The sequence below is a fragment of the Panthera leo genome, chromosome A2 (assembly GCF_018350215.1).
Source record: "Panthera leo isolate Ple1 chromosome A2, P.leo_Ple1_pat1.1, whole genome shotgun sequence".
Lineage (NCBI taxonomy): Eukaryota > Metazoa > Chordata > Mammalia > Carnivora > Felidae > Panthera > Panthera leo.
This window is the reverse complement of record NC_056680.1, coordinates 7,783,657-7,811,248: the sequence shown is the minus strand read 5'-3', so window position 1 is coordinate 7,811,248 and position 27,592 is coordinate 7,783,657. Positions and strand designations below refer to the sequence as shown.

Below are 27,592 nucleotides of genomic sequence, written 5' to 3'. Positions count from 1 at the left end.
GCTTTTTGGTGCCCTCTTTTGCTTTCAAGCCTCACCTGCCTCACCCTAGTGTTGGCTCTCGTAGGACACGGGATTTAAAACGCATCAAGCAATACTAAGAAATAGGGAGACAGCTCCATATCTGCTCATTACCTACCCAGGCGGTTCCCTTCCCCCAATCACAGGAACCCACTGTCCATGGTTTCTTGTGACTACTTCCAGAGTTTCTTTTCAGAAACTTCTTACCCCCTCTCCTCTCTTTTACCCAAAACATAGCATATCCTATAGTCCGAAATGCATCTTTTTTTTTTTTCACTGAACAACAGACCTGCAGACCGACCTCCCTTTATCGTCAACACTTCCTCATTCCTTCTATCCTGTGTAGAAAGCTCCAGTATACTCCTATCTCAGCGTTGGTTTCACTGACCCATTTTGATTAACATCTGGGGTTTTCCCAGTCTCTATTTTTGCAAGCAAGAAATACCCTTGTGCACCACTTCCCATGAGTATGGGCATCCTACCTGTAGGAAAAATTCCTGGAAGCAGGATCGCTGGGTCTTAGCTGGGGGGGGGGGGGGGGGGTACAGAATTCAACTCAAAAGGGTTTAACAACAACTGCAATCAAGGGGTTGATGTCAGGGATGTGAGCGGGGCAGGGGGATTGGAGAAGCAACAAATTATATCCAATGTTTTTTTTTTCTTTTTTTTCTAATTAAAAAAAAAAACGTTTACTTAGGAGAGACAGAGTGCCAGCGGGACAGGGGCAGACAGCGAGAGGGAGGCACGGAATCTGAAGCAGGTTCCAGGCTCTGAGCTGTCAGCACAGAGCCCAACATGAGACTTGAACTCACAAACTGTGAGAGCACGACCTGAGCTGAAGTCAGATGCTCAACCAACTGAGCCACACAGGCATTCCTCAAATGTATTTTCTACAGCTGCTGTAACAACCACAACCTTAGCGCCTTCAACACAAATTTATTATCTTAGAGTTCGGCAGCCCAGAAGTGTGACACGAGTGTCACCGGGTTAAAACTAAGACATTGGCAAAGCTACGATCCTTCTGAAAACTCGGGGTAGGATCCATTTCCTTGCCCTGTCCAGTTTCTAGAGGCTGCCCACAGTCCTTGGCTTGGGGCCTGACGCCATCTTCAAAGATGGTGAAAATAAGTCAGACTCTCACATCACATCACTCCGACTTCTTTTTCTTTTTTTAAACTTATTTATTTTGAAAGTGGGGGGCGGGGGCAGAGAGAGAGAGAGAGACAGAGAGAGAATCCCAAGCAGGCTCCACACTGTCAGCGTGGAGCCCAATGCGGGGCTTGAACTCATGCACTGTGAGATCATGACCTGAGCCAAAACCAAGAGTCAGCCGCTTAACTGGTTGAGCCACCCAGGCGCCCCTCTGATTTCTTTTTCTGCCTCCCCCTTCCACTTTTAAGGATCCTTGTGATGACCTTGAACCCAACAGGATAATCTCCTTACCTTAAGGTCAACTGATTAGCATCTTCAATTTCCGCCTGCAGACTAGTAACGCTCCTTGTTATGCTTCTCCCTAACGAAGCCTGACATGTTCACAGATTCCAAGGATTAGTTCATATGCTACACGGACACCTTTGGAAGTCTTTTATTCTGCCCACCACAGGGAGGCACCACATCCTAGGCTCAAGGGTATGTGCAGGAAACAGAATTAGCAGAACTCACCGAGATCTGGAGCCATGAAGAAAGTGCTCTTTGCAGAATATGTGGTCACAGAGACACAGCACAGCCACTGCCCAAACTGTGACCAGGCAGGGAGGGAGCAAGGGAACAGATATCCCTCCTTGGACTCCTACTTATGGTCTCCGGCCAGGCTCCCCCATTGGTAGAACCCACCAGAAGCCAGGGACATGGAAGCTGGATGAAGCACTTTGTTCTCTTGTGGCCACAGAAGGAAGCCCTCTAGAAAAGCTGCTCTAAGGCAACAAACATCCTGGGGCCTGGGGACAGAGCCTAGAACAAGTTACTCCAGCCCCCATGCCCCTTACCTGCCTACCCACCAAGTGAAAAGCCGAGATTCTCCACTATATTTATGCTGTTTCTTTTTTCCGGAGTGGGCGTTTTGTTTCTTTATTAATTATGATAAAATAAACATATGTAAAATTTCCCATTTTAACCACTTTTAAGCTCATGGTTCAGGGGCATTAAGTACATTCACGCTGCGGTGCAACCATCACCACCGCCCGTGTCCAGAATTCCTTTTTCTTCCCAAACTGAAACGCTGTCCCCATCAAACACGTGTTCCCCTTCCCCCTCCACCTGCCCTTGGCTCCTACCATCTTCTTTCTTTCTCTATGACTCTGACTCCTCTAGGGATCTGGTATAAATTGGGATCATTTGTCTTTTGCGTCTGGCTTCCTGCACTCCACATAATGTTTTCAAGACTCGTTGACGTTGTAGGACGAAGCACGTGTCAAAGCTTCATTCCTTGTTATGACAATAATATTCCATCGTACGGTTACGTTACGTTTTGCGTATCCCTTCATCTGTTGATGGACACCTGGGTTGTTTTCATCTTTTGCCTAGCTGATGTTTTTAATTTCTACCCCCTTTCGAGTGCCTGAAATATTTCCTAATAAACAGTTCTGGGGGGCACCTGGTTGGCTCAGTCGGTTAAGCGGCTCAGGTCACATGGTCTCACGGGCTTTTCAGTCCACGCCCCGAGTTGGGCTCCGTGCTGACAGCACGGAACATGCTCGGGATTTTCTCTCTCTCTCTCTCTCTCTGCCCCTACCCTGCTTGCGCTGTCTCTGTGTCTCTCTCTCAAAAATAAGTAAACATTTTAAAAATTTTCTGCAAAACGGATCTATATGCCGTAGAAAGGAAAGATCACCAAGTAATACCATTCGCTAAATGAAAAAGATAATAGCATTCACTCCACACCTGGTTCTAAGCTCTTACGTGTAGTAACTCATCTGGCATTCCTGACCTCTCTCTGAGTTTGAGACTCCAGTTAGCCCCGTTTGGCAGAGGAGGAAACTGAGGCATGGAGACGTTAAGTGTCTGCCCGGGATCACACAGTGACCGAGCTGGGATTTGAACCCAGACCTTCTGCTTCCGGCCTTCCTGTGCGTTAACTCCTCCGTCTCCTCCCAAGACAAGCAGAGAATGTCTAGTTTCAGGCCGCTGGTGGGACTTGACTAGACTCCTGTATTCACATGTGTGGCTGACAGGGTGTGACAATTCCTTGGAAGCGTTCCCAGAAAACTGACCAACCTAATGGCTGTTTGGGGGAAGGGGCTGACGGGTCCACAGATCCTCCAATTGAAAAGAACACAAAGTTTCTAATTTAGTTCATCAATTCTTGGCTCTTCCCTGGTCTGCTGGGAGCTCCGGGAGGCCCCTCCCTGCAGACTCAGGGGAATCCCCCCAGGGCTAACTTCCTCCTGAAAATCCGCTGGACACCGGTGACCAATTGTCTCAGGTCGTTCAGGACTGTCGCAGTTTTCACCGCGGAAGTCCCCAGCCTGGGAATCTCCCTTGGTCCTGGGTAAACCCCGGTGGTTGGTGTATGCTGTGAGGGAGGAGTTTGAGAAGGAGGCCTTGGGCCCTGGGAGCGGTATCTGAGCCTTCCCTGCCGCTTCCGTGGCCTCTTTTTTTTTTTTTTAATGTTTACTTGTTTATTTTGCGGGAGAGTGGGGGAGAGAGAATCTCCAGCAGGCTCCACGCTCTCAGTGCAGAGCCCAATGCGGGGCTTGATCCCAAGAACCCTGAGATCATGACCTGAGCCAAAGTCAATGGTCTGACACTGAACCCACCGAGCCACCCAGGCGCCCCTAAAAATAAAATCTTAAAAATAAATAAATAAATACAGGGGCACCTGGGTGGTTCAGTGGGTTGGGCGTCCGACTTTGGCTCAGGTCGTGATCTCGTGGTTCCTGGGTTCGAGCCCCACGTCGGGCCCTGGGCTGACAGCTCAGAGCCTGGAGCCTGCTTCGGATTGTGTGTCTCTCTCTCTCTCTCTCTGTCCCTCCCCCACTTGCACTCTCTCTCAAAAATAAATAAACATTAAAAACATTAGAAATAAATAAATAAATAAATATAAATAAAAGAAACTGAGAGGGCTCCCTAAACTCTAAGCACTCAGCCCTGGGCCTGGCATCCAGTCTGGGCCAATGTGAGCTATTATTATGATTTATTCTTATTACCGGAGTTATTACCATCATTATGATCATTAGTCATAATAGTCACTTGCCATTTCCCATCCCTCCGGGGATGCTGGACACCCAGTCCCGGGCTCACTCTGTGCTCTGTGGGCCAGCTCTGGGCCCAGTAGAGGCTGTCCCCCCCCTCACTCAGCTGGCTGTTAAAGCATTTGGCACCTTTGGCTTCCTGTCGCTGCACTCCCCGTGGCAGAGAGGAAGCTGAGGCCAGAAGGCCACGGTTGGCCCTTCCACAGCAAGCAGGACAGCAGGTCAGGCCCAATGGCTCCCTAGGCCATTCACCCCACCAGTTTCTTAGGCACCTACCGGGTGTCAGGCATAATTCCAGGTGCTGTGGGTGCAGTGGAGAACCACACGGACCCCTCCCCTGTGGAGCTGACCTTCTAGAGTGGAAGACAGGCGTGAAGATCAGTGCTCAAAGAAACTTCCAGTGAAATGTCAGATTGTCATAAAGATTGCAAAGAGGGGCGCCTGGGTGAGTCAGTCAGTTAAGCGTCCAAATCACCAGCGCAGGTCATGATCTCGCAGTTTGTGGGTTCAAGCTCCACATCAGGCTTCGAACACTGACAGTGTGGAGCCTGCTTGGGATCTTCTTTCTCTCTCTCTCTCTCTCTGTCCCTTCCCAGCTCTCACACACTCTCTCTCAAAATAAATAAATAAACATTTAAAAATAAATTAGTGCCCCATTAAAAAAAAAAAAAAAAAAGACTGGAAAAAGGGGCGCCCGGGTAGCTCAGTCGGTTAAGAATCAGACTCTTGATCTCAGCTCAAGCCAGGATCTGAAGGATCATGGGTTCAAGCCCCAAGTAGGGCTCTGGGCAGACAGTGTGGAGCCAGCTTGGGATTTTCTCTCTTCCTCTCTCTCTGCTCCTCCCTGCTTCCACATGCGCGTGCATGCACTCTCTCTCTCTCTCTCTCTCTCTCTCTCTCTCAAAAATAAATAAAAACTTGGGGGAAAAAAAGACTGCAAAGAAAAGTACAGCAGACAAAGGGACAGAAAGATGGGTTTGCTGATTTAGAACAAGGAGCTTCTGGGGAGGAGTGAGTGTTTATTTCTTGGGCTGGGTAGTTGACTTATTACTGTTGTTCTTTAAAACTGGACCCACAGGCGAAGCCCATGAAAGTTTTCTTTAATGCATGCTAAAGGAAAGCTTTCTCTACTTACAATACTTCTGATACCCAATATGTGGGTTTTCCACACCAAATAATTCTCCAGTTTTCTGTGGACACCAACTGGGAGGAACTTGATCAGATATCAAAAGTGGCTGATGACTTAAAGGATTCTTTGCTCAGACTGGACGGAACAGGCTGAAGATAGGCTCAGGCCAAGGTCAAGGACTAGTCAAAAAGAGTGCTCTGATTAGTTTGGTCAAGGAGAGGGTCTTTGTCACCTGTCTGTGCCTCAGTTTCTTGCTCTGAGAAATGGGGATGAGCCCCAGTGGACTGCTGCCAGGACCAAATGAGATAATGCATGAAAACACTCGGTGCACAGCCTTTTGAGTAAAGGACAGCGACTTGCTGTGTGTCCATTAGAACTCAGATAAGGTGGGGGGGCACCTGGGTGGCTCAGTAGGTTGAGCCACTGTCTCTTGCTTTTGGCTCAGGTCATAATCCCAGGGTCGTGGGATGGAGCCCCGCGCTGAGTGTGGAGCCTGCTTAAGAGTCTCTCTCTCTCCCTTGGTGTGCCAGGGGTCTCAGTAGGTTAAGCGTAGGACTCTTGACTTTGGCTCAGGTCATGATCTCACAGATCATAGGTTCTAGCCCCAGTCCAGCTCCGCACGCGGGCAGTTAAGAGCCTGCTTGGGATTGTCTCCCGACCTCCACTTCTGCCCCGCCCCGGCTCTCTCTCTCTCAAAAAAAAAAAAAAAAAAAAAAAAAAGATTCTCTCTCTCTCTCTTTCCCTCCCCCTCTCGCGCACGTGCTCCCTCTCTCTCTCACTCAAAAAAACAAAAACCAAAAAACTTGGTGGGACATCCAAGCCGCTACTTTGACAGATTCAGAGGTGTAGGTGATCAGGAAAAGGATTTGAGCAGGTAGGTCAAAAATGCCTCCTTGCGGTGGGGGTGGGGTGGGGGTGGGGGTGGGGGTGGGGGTGAGGGTGGGGTGGGGTGGGGTGGAGGAGGTCTTCATCCAGCTAGGTGGAGCTGGCCAGGCAGGGACAAGGGAAGACAGGCAGAATGGAATGGAGTCACATAACAGGACGAAGAAAGACTGAATGGCGGTTGGCTGGGCTGCAGCCTTGATCGCCAAGATAAGGACATGGGGTTTACACCAAGTCCCAAAGCCTAACTTTGGCCCACCGTCCGCGTGGGCAATTGCTTAGGCGTCACTGGCCTGCCACACTCTGCAGCCACCCCAGCGAGCCACCCCTTCCGCATCTCCGCCCACTTTCCCCAACAGCCAGTCGCTGACGCTGAAGCGCATCCAGGAGCCGCCCCAGCCAATCGCGGTTGGGGGTGGGGGAAAGTGAAGCTGAGGACCAATAGGAACTCCGCCATTGCAACGAGAGGACCAATGGTTACCTGCGACGGGTCACAGCGGCGGCCAATGACTATGCCCATTTCAGGTGGCCAATAGGAGGCGGTGTCTCGGGGGCAATTTGGCGGCGGCTGCCCTTGGCTGTGGGGCGGGGTCCCGGGTCCTAGCCAGAGTCCGGGAAAGGGTGAGCCAGGTGCCGCCGGGAGGTCTTCTAGAGGGAAGCGGCCGGCGGGAGGCGCGGCTGGAGGCGGGGAGCGGGCGGAGGGGGAGAGGGGGTTGCGGGGAGGGGAGGGGGGAGTGGCTGCGCTTGGCCGGTGGGCGGGCGGGGCGGGGGACGGTGAGGATAGCAACACCCGCTGCCTTGTGACTGGTCAATGGTGGGTGCACCTCGTGGTTCCTACCCCTGCCAGCGAAGTTTCGAGGTTTGGGTGTTTGTTTGGGTGGGGGTGGGGGGGGCGGTGCGGACTTCCTGGGTGGAGACCTCCAACCCCATTTGCAAAGCTGGCTCTGGACCCGGTGGGAATGAGGAAGGAGGAAATGGACGTCCCCACCATATTTTCTCAAATGTTAACACATAATAATAGCGAATATTTATTAAGTACTTACAGCCTGCCAGGCCCTGTGCTGAGCGCCCTCCCTGCCTCATCTCATTGAATCCTCCCAACAACGCTTTGAGGGAGGAGAGGCTGTTATATGCCCATTTTCCAGATGAGGAAACAGGCTCAGAGAGGGGCTGATTGCTGAGGAATCTGACATTGTGCTATGACGACATTCTCTTCTCCGGATCACTGTTTATCTTAAAACTGGAGGACTCGGAGGCCTGAGGCCCGGGCCTGGCTCCAGAAAAAACCCCACAGCTGGACTGAAGGGAGAAAATGAAACACAACCTGTCCTAGGCTCAGGGGAGTCGGCAGTACCTGGGGTTACTCACCGGGGTAGATGTGGGAGGCAGGAATCTTGGCCTGTAAGAGAAGGACGATGGAAGCAATAATAATGGTTTTATTCTTGTTTTTGTCATATTTGTTATTTTTTCATGCCTGCGTTAAAGGCTGAGCTGTGATGTTACAACCATCTTTTCATGGCAATCCTCCCAACATCTCCATTTTCCAATGGGGAAACTGAGGCCCAGTGTGGCTAAGTGCCTTGTCTGATTTGACACGGAGAGATCCAAGATTTGCCCCCCTGGTCTGTTTCACCACACCTGCCTGCCTGTTGATTTTGGGAAGGTGGGTTCGAAACAGGTTTTTATATTGGTGCAAACCTGTCCAATAAAGGGGTTCATTATTGTTCATGACAGATCTAATGGGTGCGGGCATGTTCTCTAACTCCATCAAACAGATGTAGAAACAGGCTCAGGGAGGGGAATTGGGTGTCTGAGGTCATACAGAGAGGGGGTTCCAGAATCTTCCCCTCAGGCCTCAGCCTGGATGAGTGGAAGGTTGAGGGGACGTCAGGTCAAGGTCTGGGGGCTGATGGCCTGTCTCTTCCCAGCCAAGCCAGCTGTCAAGAGCATGCCTCTGTGCCGTTGGGGTGCCACCACCAGGGACAGCAGGCCTGATGGGGATGAGGCTCAGCCCATGGTCTCCAGGGGAGGCCTAAAGGTCCTTCTGCACTGGGCTGGCCCTGATGGCGGGGACCCCTGGGTCACCTTCAGCGAGGCCACACTGACCGCAGAGGAGGTCTGCATCCACATCGCACACAAAGTCGGTGAGTCTGGGGCATCGGCCATGTGGTGGGGGTGGGGGGTGAGGGTGCTGAGAGCAGCAGCTGGGCCCATCCATCCATCCATCCTTCTGCCCATTCGAATATTCAGCAGACATCGAGTGAGGAACTGTAGTGTGCCAGCCCCAAATCACCGCCTTTGGAGAGCTGATATTCCAATAGGAAAACCAGCAAGGAACACAATGAATAGGAAACAGCAGAGATGGCTGATGGAGAAAAATTAAAAATTCAGGAAAGGCCACTTGGCTGGCTCAGTTGGTAGAGCATGTGACTCTTGACCTCAGGGTTGTGAGTTCAAGCCCCAGGTTGGGTGTAGAGATTACTTAAGAAAAAAAATCAGGGGCGCCTGGGTGGCTCAGTCGGTTAAGCGGCCAACTTCGGCTCAGGTCATGATCTTGCGGTCCGTGAGTTCGAGCCCCGCGTCGGGCTCTGTGCTGACAGCTCAGAGCCTGGAGCCTGTTTCGGATTCTGTGTCTCCCTCTCTCTGACCCTCCCCTGTTCATGCCCTGTCTCTCCCTGTCTCAAAAATAAATAAAACGTTTAAAAAAAATTTAAAAAAAAATTAGAGAGGGAGGGAGCCACAGGGATGTCTAGGGGGAGATGGTACACGACAGAGGGAACCGCATGTGCAAAAGCCCTGAGGTGGGAATTTGCCAGAGACAGCAAGGAGGCCGACATGCCTGTAGCAGAGTGAGTGGAGGGGAGGCAGGACTAAGCGAGGGCAGGGAGGTGATGGGGGCAGGTCAGGCAGGGCTTGGTGGGCCTCAGGGAGGACTTGGGACTTTACCCCAAGTGAGGTGGTTGCTATGGAGGACCGTGAACAAAGGAGGGACGTGACTGGACTCAGGTATCCTAGGTGCTCTCTGGCTGCTCTGTGGGGAATAGACTGGTGGAGGAGGGTGGGTGCGGGGAGACCAGGGTGGCGGTGACCTCCAGCTGGGGGATATGGGGGAGAGGTCAGCCAGGGCTAGATCTTACGGTGCCTTAAATGCCAGAGGGAGGAGTTCATAGTTTACGCTTTTCTCCCGAGAGCCGTAAGGAACTATGGAATGGCTGAGAGCCTACAGTAGAAGTACCAAATGTAATTTTTTGGGAAAGTTTGATTTATTTATTTATTTTGAGAGAGAGAGAGAGAGAGAACGTGCATGAGCAGTGAAGAGGGGCAGAGGGGGAGAGAGAGAAAGAGAGAGAATCCCAAGCAGGCTCCATGCTCAGCATGGAGCCCAATGTGGGGCTTGATCCCACAACCCCGGGAACATGACCCGAACCTAGTCAAGAGTCAGTCGCTTGAGGGCGCCTGGGTGGCTCCGTCGGTTAAGCGTTCCACTTCAGCTCAGGCCATGATCTCACAGTCCGTGGGTTCGAGCCCCGCATCAGGCTCTGTGCCGACAGCTTGGAGCCTGGAGCCTGCTTTGGATTCTGTGTCTCCCTCTCTCTCTCTGCGCCTCCCCCACTCGCGCTCTGTCTCTCCCTCAAAAATAAAATAAAAACATTTTTTAAAAAAATTAAAAAAAGAGAGAGACGCTTAACCAACTGAGTCACCCAGGTGCCCCCAAAAGTGTAATTTCTTCTTCCAGAGAAGGAGAAGGTCTGTCCAGTGGGACTTTGCTTATTGGCCCCGTCTTCCAGGAAATTCTCTCAAACCTCCTTACCCACAGTCTGATGGGGGCCTAATGGTGGATATCTATCACACGTTGCACTTTCCCATTGGTGGCCGATTCTTCAAGAGCTCAGACAGGAGTGCCGGGTGATGTGACGCATACCTGGCAGAAGGAACAGGATTTGTAAAGGGCCCAGACAGCCTGATCTTTGGAGGAAGCAAAAGACCTTAAGAGGGACTACATTGTGAGTTCTAAGAATTTGGTAAGGGAAGTAGGAATTGAAAGCGGAACCTTATTTGTCAGGATCCAGGTCATGGTTATTCTGTGCTGAGGGGGTTGGGCTTTCTCATGGGGCAATGGGGAGCCGTGGAAAGTTCAAGCCAGAGAGCAAAACAGATTGGTTCTTTAGGAAGCTGTCTCTCGGGGAGGCATTCTCCTTCTGCGGGAGGCAGTACACTTGGACACAGCGACCTTGAAGAGCGATTTGCATCATCCCACACAGTTCCACTCCTAGATGGGTACTTTACGGTCGCTCCGCTCATATGTTTTAGGAGACGCGTTCCAGAATGTTTGGAGCTGCTTCATTTATTTTAGTGAAGGATGGGAGGCTGTCTCAGAGTCCCTCTGTGGGAGAATGCATAAATTGCAGTCAGGTTGAATGCTGAAATGTTCTATAGTCAGGAAAAAGGAATTTCACCAAAGTTACACATGTCATGTGGGAAGTTTTTTTTTTTAATTTATTTAAGAGATTTTTGATGTTTATTTATGTTTGAGAGAGAGGGAGAGGGAGAAAAAATGTGAATGGGGGAGGGACAGAAAGAGAAGGAGACACAGAATCTGAAGCAGGCTCTAGGCTCTGAGCGGTCGGCCCAGAGCCCGATGCGGGGCTCGAACTCATGGACTGCGAGATCATGACCTGAGCTGAAGTCAGATGCTCAACCGACTGAGCCACCCAGATGCCCCATTTTTTATTTTAATTTTTATTTATTTTTTAATCTCTACACCTAACACCGGGCTACAAACTCATGACCCCGAGATCAAGAGTCACACGCTCTACCAACTGAGCCAGCCAGGCACCCTTCATGTGTGAGGTTTTAAAACCTATTGTAACTTGAAAAAGCAGGGGCACCTGGGGGTTTAGTCGATTAAGCATCTGACTTTGGCTCAGGTCGTGATCTCGCCCTTCCGAGTTCAAGCCCCGCATTGGGTTTGCGGCTGTCAGCGCAGATCCCACTTTGGATCCTCTCTCTCCCCTCTCTCTCAGAAATAAATAAACATTAAACAAAAAAATAAGAGGGGAGCCTGGGTGGCTCAGTTGGTTACGTGTCCAAATTTGGCTCAGGTCATGATCTCGTGGTTCGTGAGTTGGAGCCCCGTGTCGAGCTCTGGGCTGACAGCTCAGAGCCTGGAGCCTGCTTCGGATTCTGTGTCTCCCTCTCTCTCTGCCCCTCCCCGCTCATGCTCTGTCTCTCCCTCCTTCAAAAATAAATAAACGTTAAAAGGGCAGGATGCCTGGGTAGCTCAGTTGGCTAAGCGTCCGACTTTGGCTCAGGTCATGATCTCACGGTTTGTGGGTTTAACCCCCACGTAAGCTGTCAGCTCAGAGCCTAGAGCCTGCTTCGAATTCTGTGTCCCTGATTCTGTGTCTCTGTCTCTCTCTACCCATCCTCTGCTCGTGCTCTGTCTCTCTCTCTGTCTCTCTCTCTCTCTCTCTCTCTCTCTCAAAAAATGGATAAAGGTTAAAACAATTTTTTTTAAACTTTTTTTAACGTTTATTTATTTTTGAGACAGAGAGAGACAGAGCGTGAACGGGGGAGGGTCAGAGAGAGAGGGAGACACAGAATCTGAAACAGGCTCCAGGCTCTGAGCCATCAGCCCAGAGCCCGACGCGGGGCTCGAACTCACGGACCGCGAGATCATGACCTGAGCCGAAGTCGGCCGCTTAACCGACTGAGCCACCCAGGCGCCCCTAAAACAATTTTTTAAATAAATAAAAATTTTAAAAAGGAAAAGAAAATTGTAGGGGCGCCTGGTTGGTTTAGATGGTTAAGCCTCCAACTCTTGGTTTCGTCTCAGGTCAGGATCTCACAGTTTGTGGGTTCAAGCCCTGCACTGACAGCGCGGAGCCTTCTTAGGATTCTCTCTCCCTCTCTCAGCCCTTCCCTGGCTGCTCACTCGCTCGCTCGCTCTCTCTCAAAAAATAAATAAACATTAAAAATTGAAAAAAAAACAAATTCTAGAAGGACACCTATAGTGTAATATTAGATTTAGAGCTTATAACACTTGAGACTAGGTCATAGAGGATATGGAAATGATAAACTCTGTTTCAGGAGTATGGGTACCTCTTTACAGGAGGAGAAAGGAAGAGAATGTAGGCAGAGGCTTCCATTGTAGCAGTCAAGTTTTAGGTCTTTATCTTGTCTCTGTACTCTGGTGATCATAAATGATTCCGGATGGACTATCTTAGATGAAAATATTAAGTGACGTGTGTAAAAGGATGCCTTGGGTGGCCGGTGTGGGAAACAACAGCAAGTCTGGAGGCTGGACTAGGGCTGGGCTTTGGATCGGAAGGAACCCGGGGAGATTGGAGGATGCGGACAGAACAGGCCTTGTGACCCGTCTGATTTGGGGTGCTGGGGGGGAGTTGAGGACAAGGACCAAGTCCTAGTTTAAAGAACTGGGCAGACAAGAGGCGGGTCTGGGGACCTGAGACAAGATCTCTTCGAAACAAGGCACATCTAAGAGGGCTCTGGCATCCAGGGGGAGACAGCCAGGAGGCAGGTGGCTCTTCCCCCGGGGCTGGAGTTCAGAGCGAGACCAGGCAGAGTGCCAGCAGTTTGTAGAGTTGGGTGGGTCAGTCTAGGATAGGTTCTCGCTCTAGGAATGGCAGCCTCCCAAATTTTCCTGGGTCAAGGGCAGCAAAGGTTTACCTAAAATCTAATGCAGGTTGAATGATTCACTTCTATCTTGTAGCTTCGGCACAAGGGGTCTCCACCACCCCTGTGACAGGGAAGATGCGAGACAGTTTATTTCCTGGCCTGGGAATCTGCGTCTCCCTTCCGCCAACATCCCGTTGTCCAGAAACCAGGATAGGAAATCTTGTCTGTGAAGCCGCAGCATGGTCAACATGTTGCATTGCGCTCGATGTGCAGGAGGAGCAGAGGGGAGGGAGGGGAGGGAGGGGAGGGGAGGGCCGGGCCTATGAGGGGGTCCACAAGGCAGATGGCAGCAGCTGCGGACTCCTCATCTTGTTTCTTCCCTGTTCCAGGCATCACTCCATCCTGCCTCAATCTCTTCGCCCTCTTTGATGCCCAGGCCCAGGTGTGGCTGCCCCCAAACCACATCTTGGAGGTCTCCAGAGACATGAACCTGACATTGTACTTCCGCATGAGGTGGGTGAAGGCCCCTCAGAAGTCTCGCCCCCTTTTGTTCTGCCCCCCCTCGTTCCCCCGCTCCCCACCTTCCTGGAGCTGATCTGAGTCCACGCTAAGGCCCCAGCTGTTCCCCCTCCCTCCCCTCTTGCAGGTTTTATTTCCGGAACTGGCACAGCATGAATCCTCAGGAGCCGGCCGTGTACCGCTGTGGGCCCACCAGGGCCAAGTCTTCCTCGGAACAGGCAGAGCAGGGCGTGCAACTCCTGGACCCAGCCTCCTTTGAGTACCTCTTTGAGCAGGTGTGTGCAGGGCTGCTGGGGACGTGGGGCTGTTTGTGAGGGACTCAGGGGTAGCTGAGGAGCCCCACTTCCCTCCCCAGTTCACTAAAGCGAATAGGTTTCAGCCCTTGCCGTCTGGGATCCTTTGGCTGTCTGAACCAAAGGGTTCTGAGACAGGATTGCGTGGGAGAGAGTGCTGTGATCAATTAGTGATGTCTGCCACAGGCCGAGGGTGGGGCAGAGGAGGCATGTCTGCTGCGTATTTGGCCTTTCCAGAAAATGGGGGTTCCCTCCCATCCCGAAAGTGGACAGAAGCCAGAGAGGGAACAGGTTTTCATGCCTCCCTTTCTGCCCGCTCCCCCCACCCACCCAGGGCAAGCACGAGTTTGTGAATGATGTGGCACCACTGTGGGAGCTGTCGAGCGAGGAGGAGATCCACCATTTTAAGAACGAGAGCCTGGGCATGGCCTTTCTGCACCTCTGCCACCTCGCCCTTTGCCATGGTATCCCCCTGGAGAAGGTGGCCAAGAAGATCAGGTGTCCGGGAATGGGGCGGGGACAGGTATCTGGGAGTCACGGTAGACCTTGCATCCTGCAACGTCTTCATTCGGCAAACGCTTGTTCAGTGCCTGCCGTATGCTGGTGCCGGGTGCCGAGTGCCGAGGCCACAACAGTGAACGAGTCAGACAAACATCACTGTCCTCTCGGAGCTCACGTCTGGTCAAGAAGCCAGGCAGCACACAGAACGGCAAAAGCGAAAGGTCCAGGGTTTCAGGTGATGCTACACGCAGAGGGGAAAAAATTAAGCAGGAAGGGAGGAAGAAGGAGAAGGTAGCATTCAGATTCCAAGGTTTGAAGGAAGTGAAGGAGGGAGCGTGGTGCGTATCCGGGAGGAGGGCGTCCTGAACAGAGAGAACAGCCAGTGGGGAGACCCCGAGGCCTGGCAGATATGTTGGAGGATGTGTAGGTGGAGCAGAGTAAACTCGGAGAGTTCCTTAGAGTTCAAGGGGAGGAAGGACAGAGGAGCATGGGGAGCTGGGAGTGAGCTGTCCGCACCTCCATTGTTGTGAGGGCCTGGGTAATCCGGGTACACTGCCTGGAGGGGGCAGCGAGCGAAATGGATCCCACAAGACCAACAGTTCTTAAAGCACATGTCTTTCCATTTCTGTCATGTTATCACTCTGGAAGACCCAGGCTGGGACAACAAAGTCCAAGGTGCTTGGGAGCCCGGAGGGAGTACCCCCTCTAGCCTCGACATCAGAGAATGCTCCCTGGGAGAAGTGACATTTCTGCTAAGACCTGAAGTTTGAGTCAGCTTTGTCCAGATGTGGACTGTGTTGGCCAAGCATTCTAAGCAGAGGGAAAAGCGTACGCCAAGGCCCAGAGGCAGTAGGCGGCAGCAGCCTTCTTCTTGGAGATCTGAACTTGGAATATGGGGGCCTGAGTCCACCAGGCTGTAGTCAGGGGACCTTTCTCCCAAGGGCTCCAAGGAGCCCTGGGAAGCTTGGAAGTGGGGGCGAGAGGCAGCTAAAACCTCAAGCTTTTGGATCGCTCTGATCTAGGGGTGGGAGAGAGGGCTTGGGACATGGAGACTGAGGCTCAGAAATCTGTTAGCTAAGTGAGCTGTACTGGAGGTCAGATGCCGGACAGGCGGTGGGAGAAGAGGGGAGAGGATAAGGGTTTGTGAGGAGCAGAGGGGCCTCCCAGAGCTGTGCCTTTTGTCGATAATCATCATATCGGTGATAAAAACTAATCGTGACTTCTCCAGTAGTAACACCTGACGTTCACATAGGTCTTACCATGTGCCAGTCAGCAGCCCTCAGGCCTCAGGCCTGGAAGTGGGCCCTGTGTGATCCCACCCTATATATGAGAAGACCGAGCGCTTTAGGAGGTTGTCCAAGAGCTGGGATTTTAGCCCCATCGTCTGCTCCAGAATTCTGACACCGGCTGGCCTCCCTGTGCTGGCCCTGTATCGCGTTGCTCTCTTTCCCCCTGCACGACGGCCGGCCTGTTTTCTAGACGAGGCAGCTGAGGTTCGGAGAGGTTAGGCCGCTCACCCAGCGTGACGCGGCTCGGCCTGCAAGCGGGCTCCTGACCGGCCCTTCCTGGTTGCCCCCCCAGCTTCAAGGACTGCATCCCGCGCTCCTTCCGGCTGCAGCTCCGGCGGCACAACGCGTTAACACGGCTGCGCCTACGGAGACTCTTCCGCAGGTTTGTGCGGGCCTTCCAGCCGGGCCACGTCTCCCAGCCGGTCATCATGGTCAAGTACCTGGCCACGCTGGAGCAGCTGGCACCCCGCTTCGGCACGGAGCGCGTGCTCGTGTGCCGGCTGGAGGAGCAGGCCCGGGCCGTGGGGGACCCCTGCTACGTCCAGGACGGGGGCCAGTCCCCCCCGGAGCCTGGGCCTGAATTGGCCCCCGGACCCCCTACTCATGAGGTGCTGGTGACAGGCACGGGTGGCATCCGGTGGCGGCCAGTCCAGGCAGAGGTGAGCAGAGTGCCTCTTCCATCCGGGGGCCCAGGTGGCTGGGGCTGGGCTTCCTGCTCAGCCTTGGCCTCCAAGGGTGGCTGCCGTGAGCCCTTTCCCCACATGGCGCTGGGGTGTGTGTCCCCTGGGGTGGATTTTTGGGGAGCAGCCTCTGTCTCCCCCCTAGGGACCTACTTTCTGAGGTCTGCATCTCTGAGGGACCCTCGTCTGGTACCTGGGGGCGAGAGGGCTCGGCTCCCCTCTCTTCCTCCCTGAGGTTCTGTCTTCTGGCGTGTGTGTCTCTTGGGGGAAGGTCTCCGTCCCATCTGTGACACGGGGACTTAGGGGGATGCCTGAGGAGCCTGTCCCCGGGAAAACTGTGCGGGGGACTAAGCTGGCACGGCCCTGCTGGGTTTCCAGGGTCCCAGTGGCGATGGTTGCAGCAGGAACCCCCGTGCTGGCCCATCAGGGAAGAAAAGCAAGGCCCAGGAGGTGGGCAACCAGCCAGTGGACAGGCCTCAGGAAGCGCCGTGGGCCTACTTCTGTGACTTCCAGGACATCACCCACGTGGTGCTGAAAGAGCGCCACGTCAGCATCCACTGTCAGGACAAGTGCCTGGTGGGGCCCTGGGGCTGCGGGCCTGAAGCGGGGCGCGGGGGGCGCGTCTGGTCTGCGATGGCTGCCTGACGTCTCCCCCACCCCCACCCCGGCCAGCAGGAGCTCACCCTGCCTTCCCGGGCTGTGGCCCTGTCCTTGGTGTCGCTGGTGGACGGCTATTTCCGCCTGACGGCCGACTCGAGCCACTACCTGTGCCGGGAGGTGGCCCCTCCGCGGCTGGTGATGAGCATCCGGGATGGCATCCACGGGCCCTTGCTGTGAGTGCTGGGAGGGCGGCTGGGTGACATGGGGCGACGTGGGGCTGCCAGCCGGGCCGCAAGCTCCAGGGACGGTGAGGCTTGAACGAGGTGTTTGTATCGAGGTCTTCGCGTGCGTTCACATTAGTGTGTGTGTGTGCGCTCACCTCCGTGTGAGAGTATACACGTGCGAGCAAGCCTTCCTGTCTTAGTACATACCTACGCGTGTGAGCGCAGCTGTGAGTGTGGCCGTGTGTAAGCACACACGTGCACACGCATCTGTGCCTATGGCGTCCATGTGTGTACACGTGTGTGCGTGCCCGTGGGTGCACACGTGTTCGCCTGTGTGGGTGCATGTGTGGGAGTGGATGCACGTGTGCACGCCTCGGGTTACAGGGGGAGAGAGGGTGCCTGCCACGGCGTGGGCACGTGTCATGACAGTACCTGGGTCTGGGACTGTCACCACACGTTTAACGGCTCTTTGGGTGTGCTGCTGTGTTTTATGATTGCATATAAAATCGTCATTGCCTGTTTTTACGTGACGGGACGGGTGATCTTTGTGGAGCTGTAGGTTGGACAAACGCTAGTGGCCCTTCACATACATGCGTGTTTACATCCCCACAGGTGTGTGTGTGTGTCCTGGTAATTGTAGGTCACTGTCTGTGCAATTCTGTTCGGACATACGGGGCCAAGGACGTCAAGTGTCAGTACTTAAGTGGTCCTCAGACACGCGTGTGGCCATCCTGCATGCTCCTGGGTCAGGGTTTGTGACTCGCGGTTCGTCTGTGCCTCATACCTGTGCCTGGGCGGTCCTGCGCCATCTGCGGCCCCGGGACGGGCCATCGAGGTGTCTAAGAGGTCCGACGGCTCGGAGCCTGGTCTCTACCCCAGAGGAGGGTGAAGCGGCCATCCCACCTCCTGAGGGCCGTGGCTGTGCCATGTCCCAGCCGATGTGCACGGCCACCCGTCCTGGGGTCCGGGGGCCGCATCGGCGTGTGTCCTGGTCTGTTTGGGCGGCTAGGACAGTAGCATTGGCTGAGTGACGTAGAGGCAACGGATGTTTGGTTCTCATAGTTCCGGAAGCCGGAAGTCCAAGTTCAAGGTGCAGGCAGGTCCGGTGTTCAGTTGAGAGCCCCGCCTCCTGGGTCATAGACAGCCCTCTGGCTGGGTCCTCACGTGGAAGGGGCAGGCGAGCTCTCTGAGGTCCTTCTATAAGGGCACTGATCTTATTCGTGGGCTTGCCACCCTCGTGACCTGATCACCTCCCAGAGGCCCCACTTCCTCACAGCGTCACCTTGGGGGTTAGGTTTCAGCACAGGAATTCCAGGGACACACGGACATTCAGTCTGTAGTAGCACGTGAGCCCCCGCACGCATAGGTGTCTGGGCCTCTGTGGCTGCAGCCCACGTACTGCCTATCTGTGCTCACGACGTTGTCACCTCTGGGTCTGGGATATCGATGCCCCGTGCCACCACGTCATAACGGGTAAGCGGCTGCGTCTGTGACTGTTGTCCTATGAACGTGCGACAGACTATGTGCTGCGTGTCAAGGTGGCTGGCAGGGTGTGTGCCCATCCAGTGTCTGAATGCAGTTGACTGTCTGTGTGTGTGTTACCATGTTGGTGACACTGTCCAGCCGTTGTCACACACGAGCATATGCCTCTTGTGGTACCTCTGTCGCCCCGGGAGTGTTCGTGTGCAAGACCGTGTTTAATTGGTACGCGTCTGTGTTCAGACTCAGCGTCTGCACGTAAGTGCCCGAGTCTGACATTTGTCAGGCTCGTTTGCCAGGGAGGTTTCGTGTGTCCTTGTGGCCAGGCGCGGGTCCAGCCGTACCCCGGGGTTCCCCGACACGCCCCCTTGTCTTCTACAGGGAGCCATTCGTGCTGGCCAAGCTGCGGCCCGAAGATGGCCTCTACCTCATCCACTGGAGCACCAGCCACCTCAACCGTCTCATCCTCACGGTGGCCCAGCGTGACCAGGTGGGCCTGGGGCGGGGGTCCCAGGCCGGGGCTGGGCGCGCTCCCTGCCTGGACCCCTGCTCACCGCCCCCACCCCTGCCACCCACCCCAGGCACCTGGCGGGCAGCAGCTGCACCTCCGTAAATTCCCCATTGAGCTGCGGGCCGGGAGCTTCGAGCTGGAGGGCTGGGACCGCTCCTTCCCGAGCGTGCGGGAGCTGCGCACCGCCCTGCAGGGCTGCTCGCTGCGGGTCGGGGACGACTGTTTCTCCCTGCGCCGCTGCTGCCTGCCACGGCCCGGAGGTATGGTACGGGGAGCCGTGGGGGGGGGCGTCTCCCCCCGTGCCAGCCCACGGTGATGTCACTTCAACCCCCAGAGCTCTCCAACCTCATCATCATGCGTGGGTCTCGGGCCAGCCCTGGGCCACTCAACCTCAGCCAGCTCAGCTTCCACCGCGTCTGCCAGGATGACATTACTCAGGTCCGTGCAGTCGGGGCTCCGGGGCACTGGGGAGGGCGGCCTCGAGCTGTTGTCATGGAGACGTTCTGTGCTTTGTCCCTCCAGCTGTCTCACTTGGGCCAAGGCACGAGGACCAATGTGTATGAGGGCATCTTACGGGTGGGGGAAAGAGGCCCCAAGGAGGGCACGGCAGATGGTGGGGACCCCCCCACGCCCAGTGGGGACCGTGGCCAGGAGCTACGAGTGGTACTCAAGGTGCTGGATCCCAGTCACCACGACATCGCCCTGGTGAGTGAGCACCGCCAGGGGCCAGGTGGCAGGATGGGGGGGACGGTCAGGGTCTGTGGCCACCTGACCTGCCCCACGTCCATAGGCCTTCTACGAGACAGCCAGCCTCATGAGTCAGGTCTCCCACGTGCACCTGGCCTTTGTGCACGGCGTCTGCGTGCACGGCTCTGAGAGTGAGTGGGTCCCCCACCGCCCCCCGCTTTGCGGTCCCCACTTATACCCACTCCCTGGGTTGTACCCTGACCCTTGACCTGTGTCTTCACCCCTGACTCCACGCTCCACCTTGACTTATACCATGATCTCCAACTACACACCTCAAACTGTGGCTACTCGACCTTCAACCTGTACCCCACCCCCTGACTGTATCCCAACACTCACTTTGCATCCTCATCCCTGACTATACCTTGACTTTTCCCTCTACTCCAGTACCTGGCTGTACCCTAACCCTTGACCTACACCCTGACTCCTGGCTGGATCCCTAGCCCACCCACCACCTGACACCCCTAGTCCCCGGCATCTCTCGACTCTCTGACCCCACTGGCACTGTGACCCCACGCAGACACCGGCACCGTTGGGCTCCCCAGTCCTCCCAGATCTCTTGCCTCCGCCCCTACCTCTACCCCTACCCTGTGTGTACCTCAAAACTCCACGTCCAGGGTGACCCCAGCCAGTAGCCCCCACATTCTCACCCCCACCTGTCCATTTCTCTGGCTTTCCCTCCAACGCGGGTCTGCACCCCGTGAGTGCCCCAATCTGGTGGGATCCTGTCAGCCCTTATGATGCCCCTGTCTTAACCTCCACACCCCACTCGCCTGTACCCACCCCCAGTTCCCCAGTGACATCCTCACGTTGTCACTTTACGTGTCAGCTTTCCCCGGCCCCACCCTGGACTCAGATGCCAGCGTTCACCTCTGCCTCACCCTGCACCCACATTGCCTACCCTCCATCCCGCATTTCCCCTCACCCCAGCGTCACTCCCAAGTTGCCCTCCGGGCCTCTGTCCCGACACCTTCCCCACCCACAGTCCCAGCCCCCGTGTCCTACCACCTGTGCCCTGGAGGGTGGAGGCAGGTGGGCAGCCCCTGCTGGGCCTTTGCAGACATCATGGTGACAGAGTACGTGGAGCACGGACCCCTGGATGTGTGGCTGCGGCGGGAGAGGGGCCACGTGCCTGTGGCCTGGAAGGTGGCAGTGGCCCAGCAGCTGGCCAGCGCTCTCAGCTACCTGGTGCGTGCTCGTGGGTGGGGCCTGGGTCGATGGGAGCGCCAGGGTGGCCTCAGCATTGGGTGTGGAGGCCTCAACACGTTATTTAATCCACACACTGGCCCTGGGGGATCTTTCCATGAACGTGTCCTGCTCACACACCCCTGTGGCTCCCATCTCCCCCAAGAGAACACCTCACCTCTCTATAGTGTCTGAGATCCCGTGGGGCTTGGCCTCAGTGGCCTCTGTCACTCTTGCCATTCATCCCAGCTCCTCCTGGCCTAGTCACCCCAGTTTCCAGAGCACCTCTGTGTGCCAGGCTCTGTCCTCGTCCCTGAGGACACAATGGAGAGCAAAACAAAAGTCTCTGTCGTTAGGGAGCTGGGCACTTAGTTGGGAGGAACAAACAAATAATAATTAACTACATTGCATAGTGTTTTAGGAAGTCGTAAGAACTACGGGGGGGAAAGCAGGGTCTGAGGAAGAAGCAAAGGTTTAAATAGATGGGTGGGGGAAGGCCTCACTAAGGTGACCTGGCGGTGAGGAAGGGAGTCCCGAGGGTATCTGGGTAAGTGCATTCTGGGAAGAAGGAATAGCCAGCCTAGAGGCCCTGGGGAAAGAGCTCCCCGGGCTTGGTTAGAGGAGAGCAGTTGGACCTGACCGGAAGTTTGGCCCCAGCTCTGGGAAAACTGGAAGGACCTACTAGGTGCCTAGTGCAACCTGGTCCCAATGACCACGTATTTGGATCCCCACGATGACCATGATCGTTTTATGGGTTTTGTGGTGTATTTGACCTCGGTTATTTCTTTCACGTGGGCCGTCCCTGTGGAGACCACATGGATGGGACTGGGGGCAGCATCTACAGCGCCCCCCCCTTGGCCATGCCCCCTTTCCACCCTACCACAGGAAGACAAGAGCCTGGTTCATGGTAATGTGTGTGGCCGGAACATCCTGCTGGCACGGCTGGGACTGGCGGAGGGCACCAGCCCCTTTATCAAGCTGAGCGATCCCGGTGTGGGCCTGGGTGCCCTTTCCAGGGAGGGTGAGGACCCGGGCAGGGCTGGGTTCGGGGACAGGCTTCCCCCCGCTCTTTTCACCCTTGGTGACTTCTGACCCTGGCTCCAGAGCGGGTAGAGAGGATCCCCTGGACAGCCCCCGAGTGCCTGTCAGGTGGGGCCAGCACCCTAACCACTGCAGCTGACAAATGGGGCTTTGGTGTCACCCTCCTGGAGATCTGCTTCGACGGGGAGGCCCCTCTGCAGGGCCGCGGCCCTTCCGAGGTATGTCCAGGGCTTGTCTGGGTCCGTCCTATAAAGGGGATTGGCACTTCCAAGATGTCCAGAGGGCATGTTCGGGGTCCAGAGCTGCCTCCCCTCTGGCTGTGTGGCCTCGTATCTCTGGGGCTCCATCAGGTTATCCGTCACTTGGGGTTAACCAGTCCCTACGTCATAAAGTCGTGACGTACAGCAAATAAGTGACGTGTTTCGGTTTTAAGCAGAGCACCCGGGGCCGTGATGAGAGCAGCACAGGCTGTGGGGGTGAGGGAGTACCAGCGGACTCCCCGGAACCAGTTGGGGGGTCAGGCAAGGCTTCCCGGAGGAGGTTTAATCTAAGTGCAGAAATACTGCAGTGACCAGGCTCGGAAGCACAGCCTAGGCCGAGGTCCCAGCATGTACGAAGGCCCCGAGGGTCTGGTGCGTTCAGATTGCTGCAGGAGCTTCCTGGAGGCAGACGGAGGAGGGGCTAGGCGCAGAGGTGGGTGGAAGCCAGGGCAGGAAGGGCCAAGTGTGAGGTGTTCGAGCACAGCACGCTCAGCTGGACTCGGGATCAAGTCCTGGCCCTGCAGTGGTGATCAAGTCTGCTTCCATTTGCCAAGCCTCAGCTGCCGCATCTGTAAAATGGGAGTGACAAGAACAAGGACCTAGCTTGCTCTGAGAGCTTGACTGTTCTTTTGGAGAAGGGGACCAGGAGTGGGGGTGAGGGGTGGGCACTGACTCCTGTGGGTCCCCTTCCTGGCAGAAAGAGTGCTTCTACCAGAAGCAGCACCAGCTTCCTCAGCCCTCATGCCCGGAGCTGGCCACACTCACCAGCCAGTGCCTGACCTATGAACCAGCTCAGCGGCCCTCCTTCCGCACCATCCTGCGTGACCTCACTCAGCTGCAGCCCCAGAGTGAGCCCCACCCCCTTGCTGGGACCCCTGCTTATGCCTGCATGGTGCACCTGAGGTTTCTGCACAGGGACTCAGCATGCGTGCCCGTTTCGAATGCACTTAAGGCTGTACGGATGCCTGTGCTCCCCTTAAAGTCTTATGTAGGGAGAGCCACAACCTCTTTGGACAAATTAGGCCCTTGCAGCAACTCTCTTGCTTTTGCTTTCTCTCTTGATGTAATACCCTTTACCCAATCTAAGAACTTCCAGGCGTCAGTTTTGATGCAGTCAGTTCTGTATTTTGGACAAGAAGTGGAATTTTGCAGCTGTTGCAAAAAAGTTTCCTTATATTTGAGATCAGATGCTGGGGGAGCAGACACCTGCTTTCTGTGCCTCCAAGTAGTTGGAAGAGTTAGGGGTCCAGTGACACCCACTGTGACTCTTCCAGATCTTGCTGACATCTTGGCTGTGAACCCCGACTCGCCTGCGTCAGACCCCACCGTTTTCCACAAGCGCTATTTGAAAAAGATCCGGGATCTGGGCGAGGTGAGGGGGCTGGGGCAGGGCCCGGACTGTCAAAAGCCCTCCTGGTGGAGTAAAAAGGGTTTGGGTCAGAAGTTAATATGGGTAGGGCCTGGCCTATGAGACCCGCAGCCTCAAAGGAGGCCCTGAGGATTTGAAAAGGAGGCCTAGGCCCCAAGGAGACCCCCTAACACGGAGTAGGTGGGGCCCAGGATTTTCCAAACAGACCCGATTGGAGTGGGTCCTGGGAAGCCGGGGTGGGGCCGACCCTCCTGCGTGCTCTGGGGCCAGGGTCATTTCGGCAAGGTCAGTCTGTATTGCTACGACCCGACTAACGACGGCACCGGCGAGATGGTGGCTGTGAAGGCCCTCAAGGCGGGCGGGGGCCCCCAGCTCCGCACTGGCTGGCGGCGGGAGATCGACATCCTGCGCACGCTCTACCACAAGCACATCGTCAAATACAAGGGATGCTGTGAGGACCAAGGTGGGCGGGGCTCGGTGGGCGGGGCCAGCAGGGCCTGGCCAATTACAGCTTCTGACTGGAGGACGCCCTCGGGTGGGGTGGTTGCGCCGGGGCTGCCTGCTTCCCACCTTGGCCCGCAGCTGCGGCCAGGACGGCTGGGAGGGACCTTCGCTTCCGGCCCCCTGGGGACGTGGGGATGAGGTTTAGGCTGAGTTGTCCCACCTAAGGACCGGGCCTGGAGTGGCCGAGTCAGGGCCTCGCCTGGGGTGGGGCGGGGGCGCTGCGGGCTCGGGATGGGCGGCCCCCGGCCCCGGGCTCCATCCCCGCACCGCCCCGCCTTCTGCATCAGGAGAGAAGTCGGTGCAGCTGGTTATGGAGTACGTGCCTCTGGGCAGCCTCCGGGACTACCTTCCCCGGCACAACGTCGGACTGGCCCAACTGCTACTCTTCGCCCAGCAGATCTGTGAGGTGGGCCAGTGGCCCCTCCTCTTTGGCCTGGCCTGAGGGTCCCATACAGTCGGCTCACCAGTCCCCAGGCCTGGGCCGGCTCCCCACGTCCCCAGTTTCCATTCGCCTGGAATCTCTGTGCCCACTTGGGCACACCCGGCAGCCCAGTCCCTCCCGATTGTCCCACCCCTGCCATCACCTCTCCTCCCTTTTGCTGGGCTCCGCTTGCCATCCTGCCTGCTCCTGCGCCTGCTCCCCGCCATCCTGACCTGATCGCCCCCTCCCCTCCTGATCCTGGTCAAGACTCCTCAGGCTCTACCCCGCCCCACTGATCCCGGCTCCCCCTCCCCCCAGGGCATGGCCTACCTTCATGCACAGCACTACGTCCACCGAGACCTGGCTGCCCGCAACGTGCTGCTGGACAACGACAGGCTGGTCAAAATCGGGGACTTTGGCCTAGCCAAGGCTGTGCCTGAAGGCCATGAGTACTACCGCGTGCGCGAAGATGGGGACAGCCCCGTATTCTGGTGACCAGACAGGACCAGATGAAGTGGGGTGTCAGGGTCACCTGGGGCCGACAGGGGGAAGGAGATAGATGCTGGGGTCTCAGATGACAGGGTCTGATCCCAGTGAAATTGCCCCCCCACCCCGGTGGGGCCCTAACTGGGACCAGAGAGCTCCCAAGCCCCAGGTAAGACTCTAACCTGGTTTGGCCCAAGGCCTGAGTGCCCCATCCCCCCAGGTATGCTCCAGAGTGCCTGAAGGAGTGTAAGTTCTACTATGCATCTGACGTCTGGTCCTTCGGGGTCACCATGTATGAGCTGCTGACCTACTGTGACTCCAGCCAGAGCCCCCCTTCGGTGAGAGACAGGCCCTCAGCCCCACCCCATTCCAGAGGAGTTAGAAAGACATGCATTGGATTCCCAGCCCCTCCACTTTAGCAAGGGTTTAATCCCTAATCCCATGGGGTTCAAGCCACACGTTGGATTTAGAGATTACTTAAAAGTCTTTAAAAAAAAAAAAAAGATTCTGGATAGATAAAAACAGTTTGTAGAGAGACTTAATAGCAAACACCTGTTTCAGACTTCCTCTACGAATGTTAGTTACCTAACTTCTACAGTAACCCCAGCGGTAGATGTTACTGCCCCCTTTTACAGGTGGGTAAACCAAGGCCCAGGGAGATGAAGTCATAAGTGTAAAGTTCTGCCCCAAGAAGCAGCAGAGGTGGGGCTAGAAGCCTCTGTCTAGGCAGACACACCTCCTGAATAGACCTTGTCTTGTTTGGGGGTAGAAATTCATCGAGCTCATAGGCCTCACCCAAGGGCAGATGACGGTGCTGAGGCTCACTGAGCTGCTGGAACGAGGGGAGAGGCTGCCGCGGCCAGAGAAATGCCCTTGCGAGGTGAGCCCTCTCTCCCCCCATTCACCTCCCCGTCAGCCGGCTGCAGAAAGAGCAGCCGCCACATTTCCAGTACTTTCCTCCCCAGATCTACCTCCTCATGAAGAACTGCTGGGAGGCAGAGGCCTCATTCCGCCCCACTTTCCAGAACCTCATCCCCATTCTCAAGACGGTCCAGGAGAAATACCAAGGCCAGGCCGCCTCAGTGTTCAATGTGTGCTGAAGCCTCTACCACCAGCTCTCAGGGCATTGGAGCAGACACCCAGGAGAGGGGCTCCCCGCCCCGAGAGGATCCCAAGGGGGAGAGGTCGGCCTCACCATTCCCTGTGCCTTATTCTGTCTGGAGACCCCACCTCTGTGAACGGACTTTCCTTATGTCTTAGTCCACTCGGGTTGCTTTACCAACACCTCTGGTGGGGGCGCTCACCAGCAAATGTATTTCTGACAGCTCTGGAGGCTGAGACATCCAAGATCAAGACACCAGCATGGTCACATTCTGGTGAAGGCCCTCTTGGTTCGTAGCCCACACCTGCTGGCTGTGTCCTCACAGGGTGAGAGAGGGCTAGGGAGCTCTCTGGAGTCTCTTTTGCAAAGACGCTTCTGAAGGTTCCACCCTCATGATCTAGCAGCTGCCAAAGGCCCACCTCCTAATACCATCACACTGAGCATTAGGATTTCAACGTAAGGATTCTGATGGGCGCTTGGGCGGCTCAGCTGCTTAAGCATCCGACTCTTGATCTCAGCTCAGGTCTTGATCTCGGGGTTGTGAATTCAAGCCCTGCGTTGGGCTCTGCACCAGGCGTGAAGCCTACTTTAAAAAAAATTTTTTTGAGGGGATGCACACCTTCAGACTATAGCACTTTCCGTGGTTATGAGCCTGGGGCAGACCCCTGAGGGACCCAGGACCAGCAAGGACCTACTCAGGCCTTCGAATCCGATTTTTTTACCTCCCTGCCTCCCCCTCCAGCTCCTACCCTTAGGACCCACCATTTCCGCTAGCTGGTAATAAACTCCTATTTTCTCTGCTGGAGGCTGTGGTCCTTGGGCCCTTCTGCAAACACCTTGGGCAGCAGGTGTTTGCACCCCTGGGGATTGCAGCCGGAGCAAAGTTTCTGCAGAAAAAAACCTGGCTGAACTCTTTAAGCTTTGTTCACCTCGGAATCACCAGCAAGCAGCAGGCCAGTACCTGGAACACAGAGGGCCCTCAATAACTACTTGCTAAATAGGTGAATTGCAGGGGGGGGGGGGGGCGGGGGACAGGGAGGACATGCCACGTAGATGAGTGCCAGACCTACCCTTTCCTCCCCTGTGTGACTTCAGGTGAATGGCTTTCCCTCTCTGGGCCTTATTCCTCAACTATGACCTGGGGGTGGTCATGCTCACCACTGCAGGGGACTAATGTAAATAGCTAATGAGGTCCTTCATGTCAGACTCTTAGCAAAGATACCTGCAAACAAGTACTTAATAAACATTTGATATTGTTGTTAATCTGGTGTTGGCCAAAGCGTTTCTACTCAACACGTCCTTGAGACGGGAGATGTGTAACCACATTGTGAAAGGTTGTGTAATATTTTTCTTTCTCATTTGATTTCTCAAGACTTGTGCGTGGCATCTCCCCTTTTCCAGATAATTCCATACTCCATACTCGTGTGTTGAGATCTGCTTTTGATAACAGCTTGCATACTAAATTTGCATTATAGTTGTAAGGCTGGCGGGGGGGGGGGGGGAGCAGGTAATATTGAAATCAGCAG

The 27,592-nt window shown here is 55.3% G+C and overlaps 1 protein-coding gene across 5 annotated transcripts; it reads left to right on the top strand.

Annotated features, from left to right (window-relative positions):
- Positions 1–6,753: 6,753 nt before the first annotated feature.
- TYK2 (tyrosine kinase 2) lies at positions 6,754–26,453 on the top strand. 5 transcript variants are annotated; one of them, XM_042928395.1, is made up of 25 exons: positions 6,754–6,840; positions 7,705–7,882; positions 8,148–8,363; positions 13,248–13,371; positions 13,505–13,652; positions 14,005–14,168; positions 15,753–16,119; positions 16,519–16,716; positions 16,813–16,973; positions 18,825–18,933; positions 19,025–19,214; positions 19,289–19,392; positions 19,477–19,659; positions 19,745–19,832; positions 20,759–20,886; positions 21,769–21,904; positions 21,988–22,142; positions 22,882–23,032; positions 23,459–23,556; positions 23,824–24,016; positions 24,345–24,463; positions 24,797–24,969; positions 25,185–25,302; positions 25,734–25,844; positions 25,930–26,453. In XM_042928395.1, the coding sequence occupies exons 3-25, from the start codon at positions 8,168–8,170 to the stop codon at positions 26,062–26,064; spliced, it is 3,549 nt and encodes a 1,182-aa protein (XP_042784329.1). In that variant the 5' UTR covers positions 6,754–6,840; positions 7,705–7,882; positions 8,148–8,167; the 3' UTR covers positions 26,065–26,453. The 5 variants fall into 5 exon arrangements, with proteins under 5 accessions (XP_042784329.1, XP_042784331.1, XP_042784332.1 ...); XM_042928397.1 differs by having other exon boundaries at positions 6,782–6,849; XM_042928398.1 differs by lacking the exon at positions 7,705–7,882 and having other exon boundaries at positions 6,808–6,840.
- Positions 26,454–27,592: the final 1,139 nt, after the last annotated feature.

What these genes read in the sequence shown, in the direction of transcription:
- TYK2 (XM_042928394.1), top strand. Translation starts at nt 8,084, where the DNA reads ATGAGTGGAAGGTTGAGGGGACGTCAGGTCAAGGTCTGGGGGCTGATG. An exon ending in AAGGTGGCCAAGAAGATCAG is followed by an intron (nt 14,169 to 15,752) that starts GTGTCCGGGAAT and finishes TTGCCCCCCCAG; the next exon opens with CTTCAAGGACTGCATCCCGC. An exon ending in CGGTGGCCCAGCGTGACCAG is followed by an intron (nt 18,934 to 19,024) that starts GTGGGCCTGGGG and finishes CACCCACCCCAG; the next exon opens with GCACCTGGCGGGCAGCAGCT.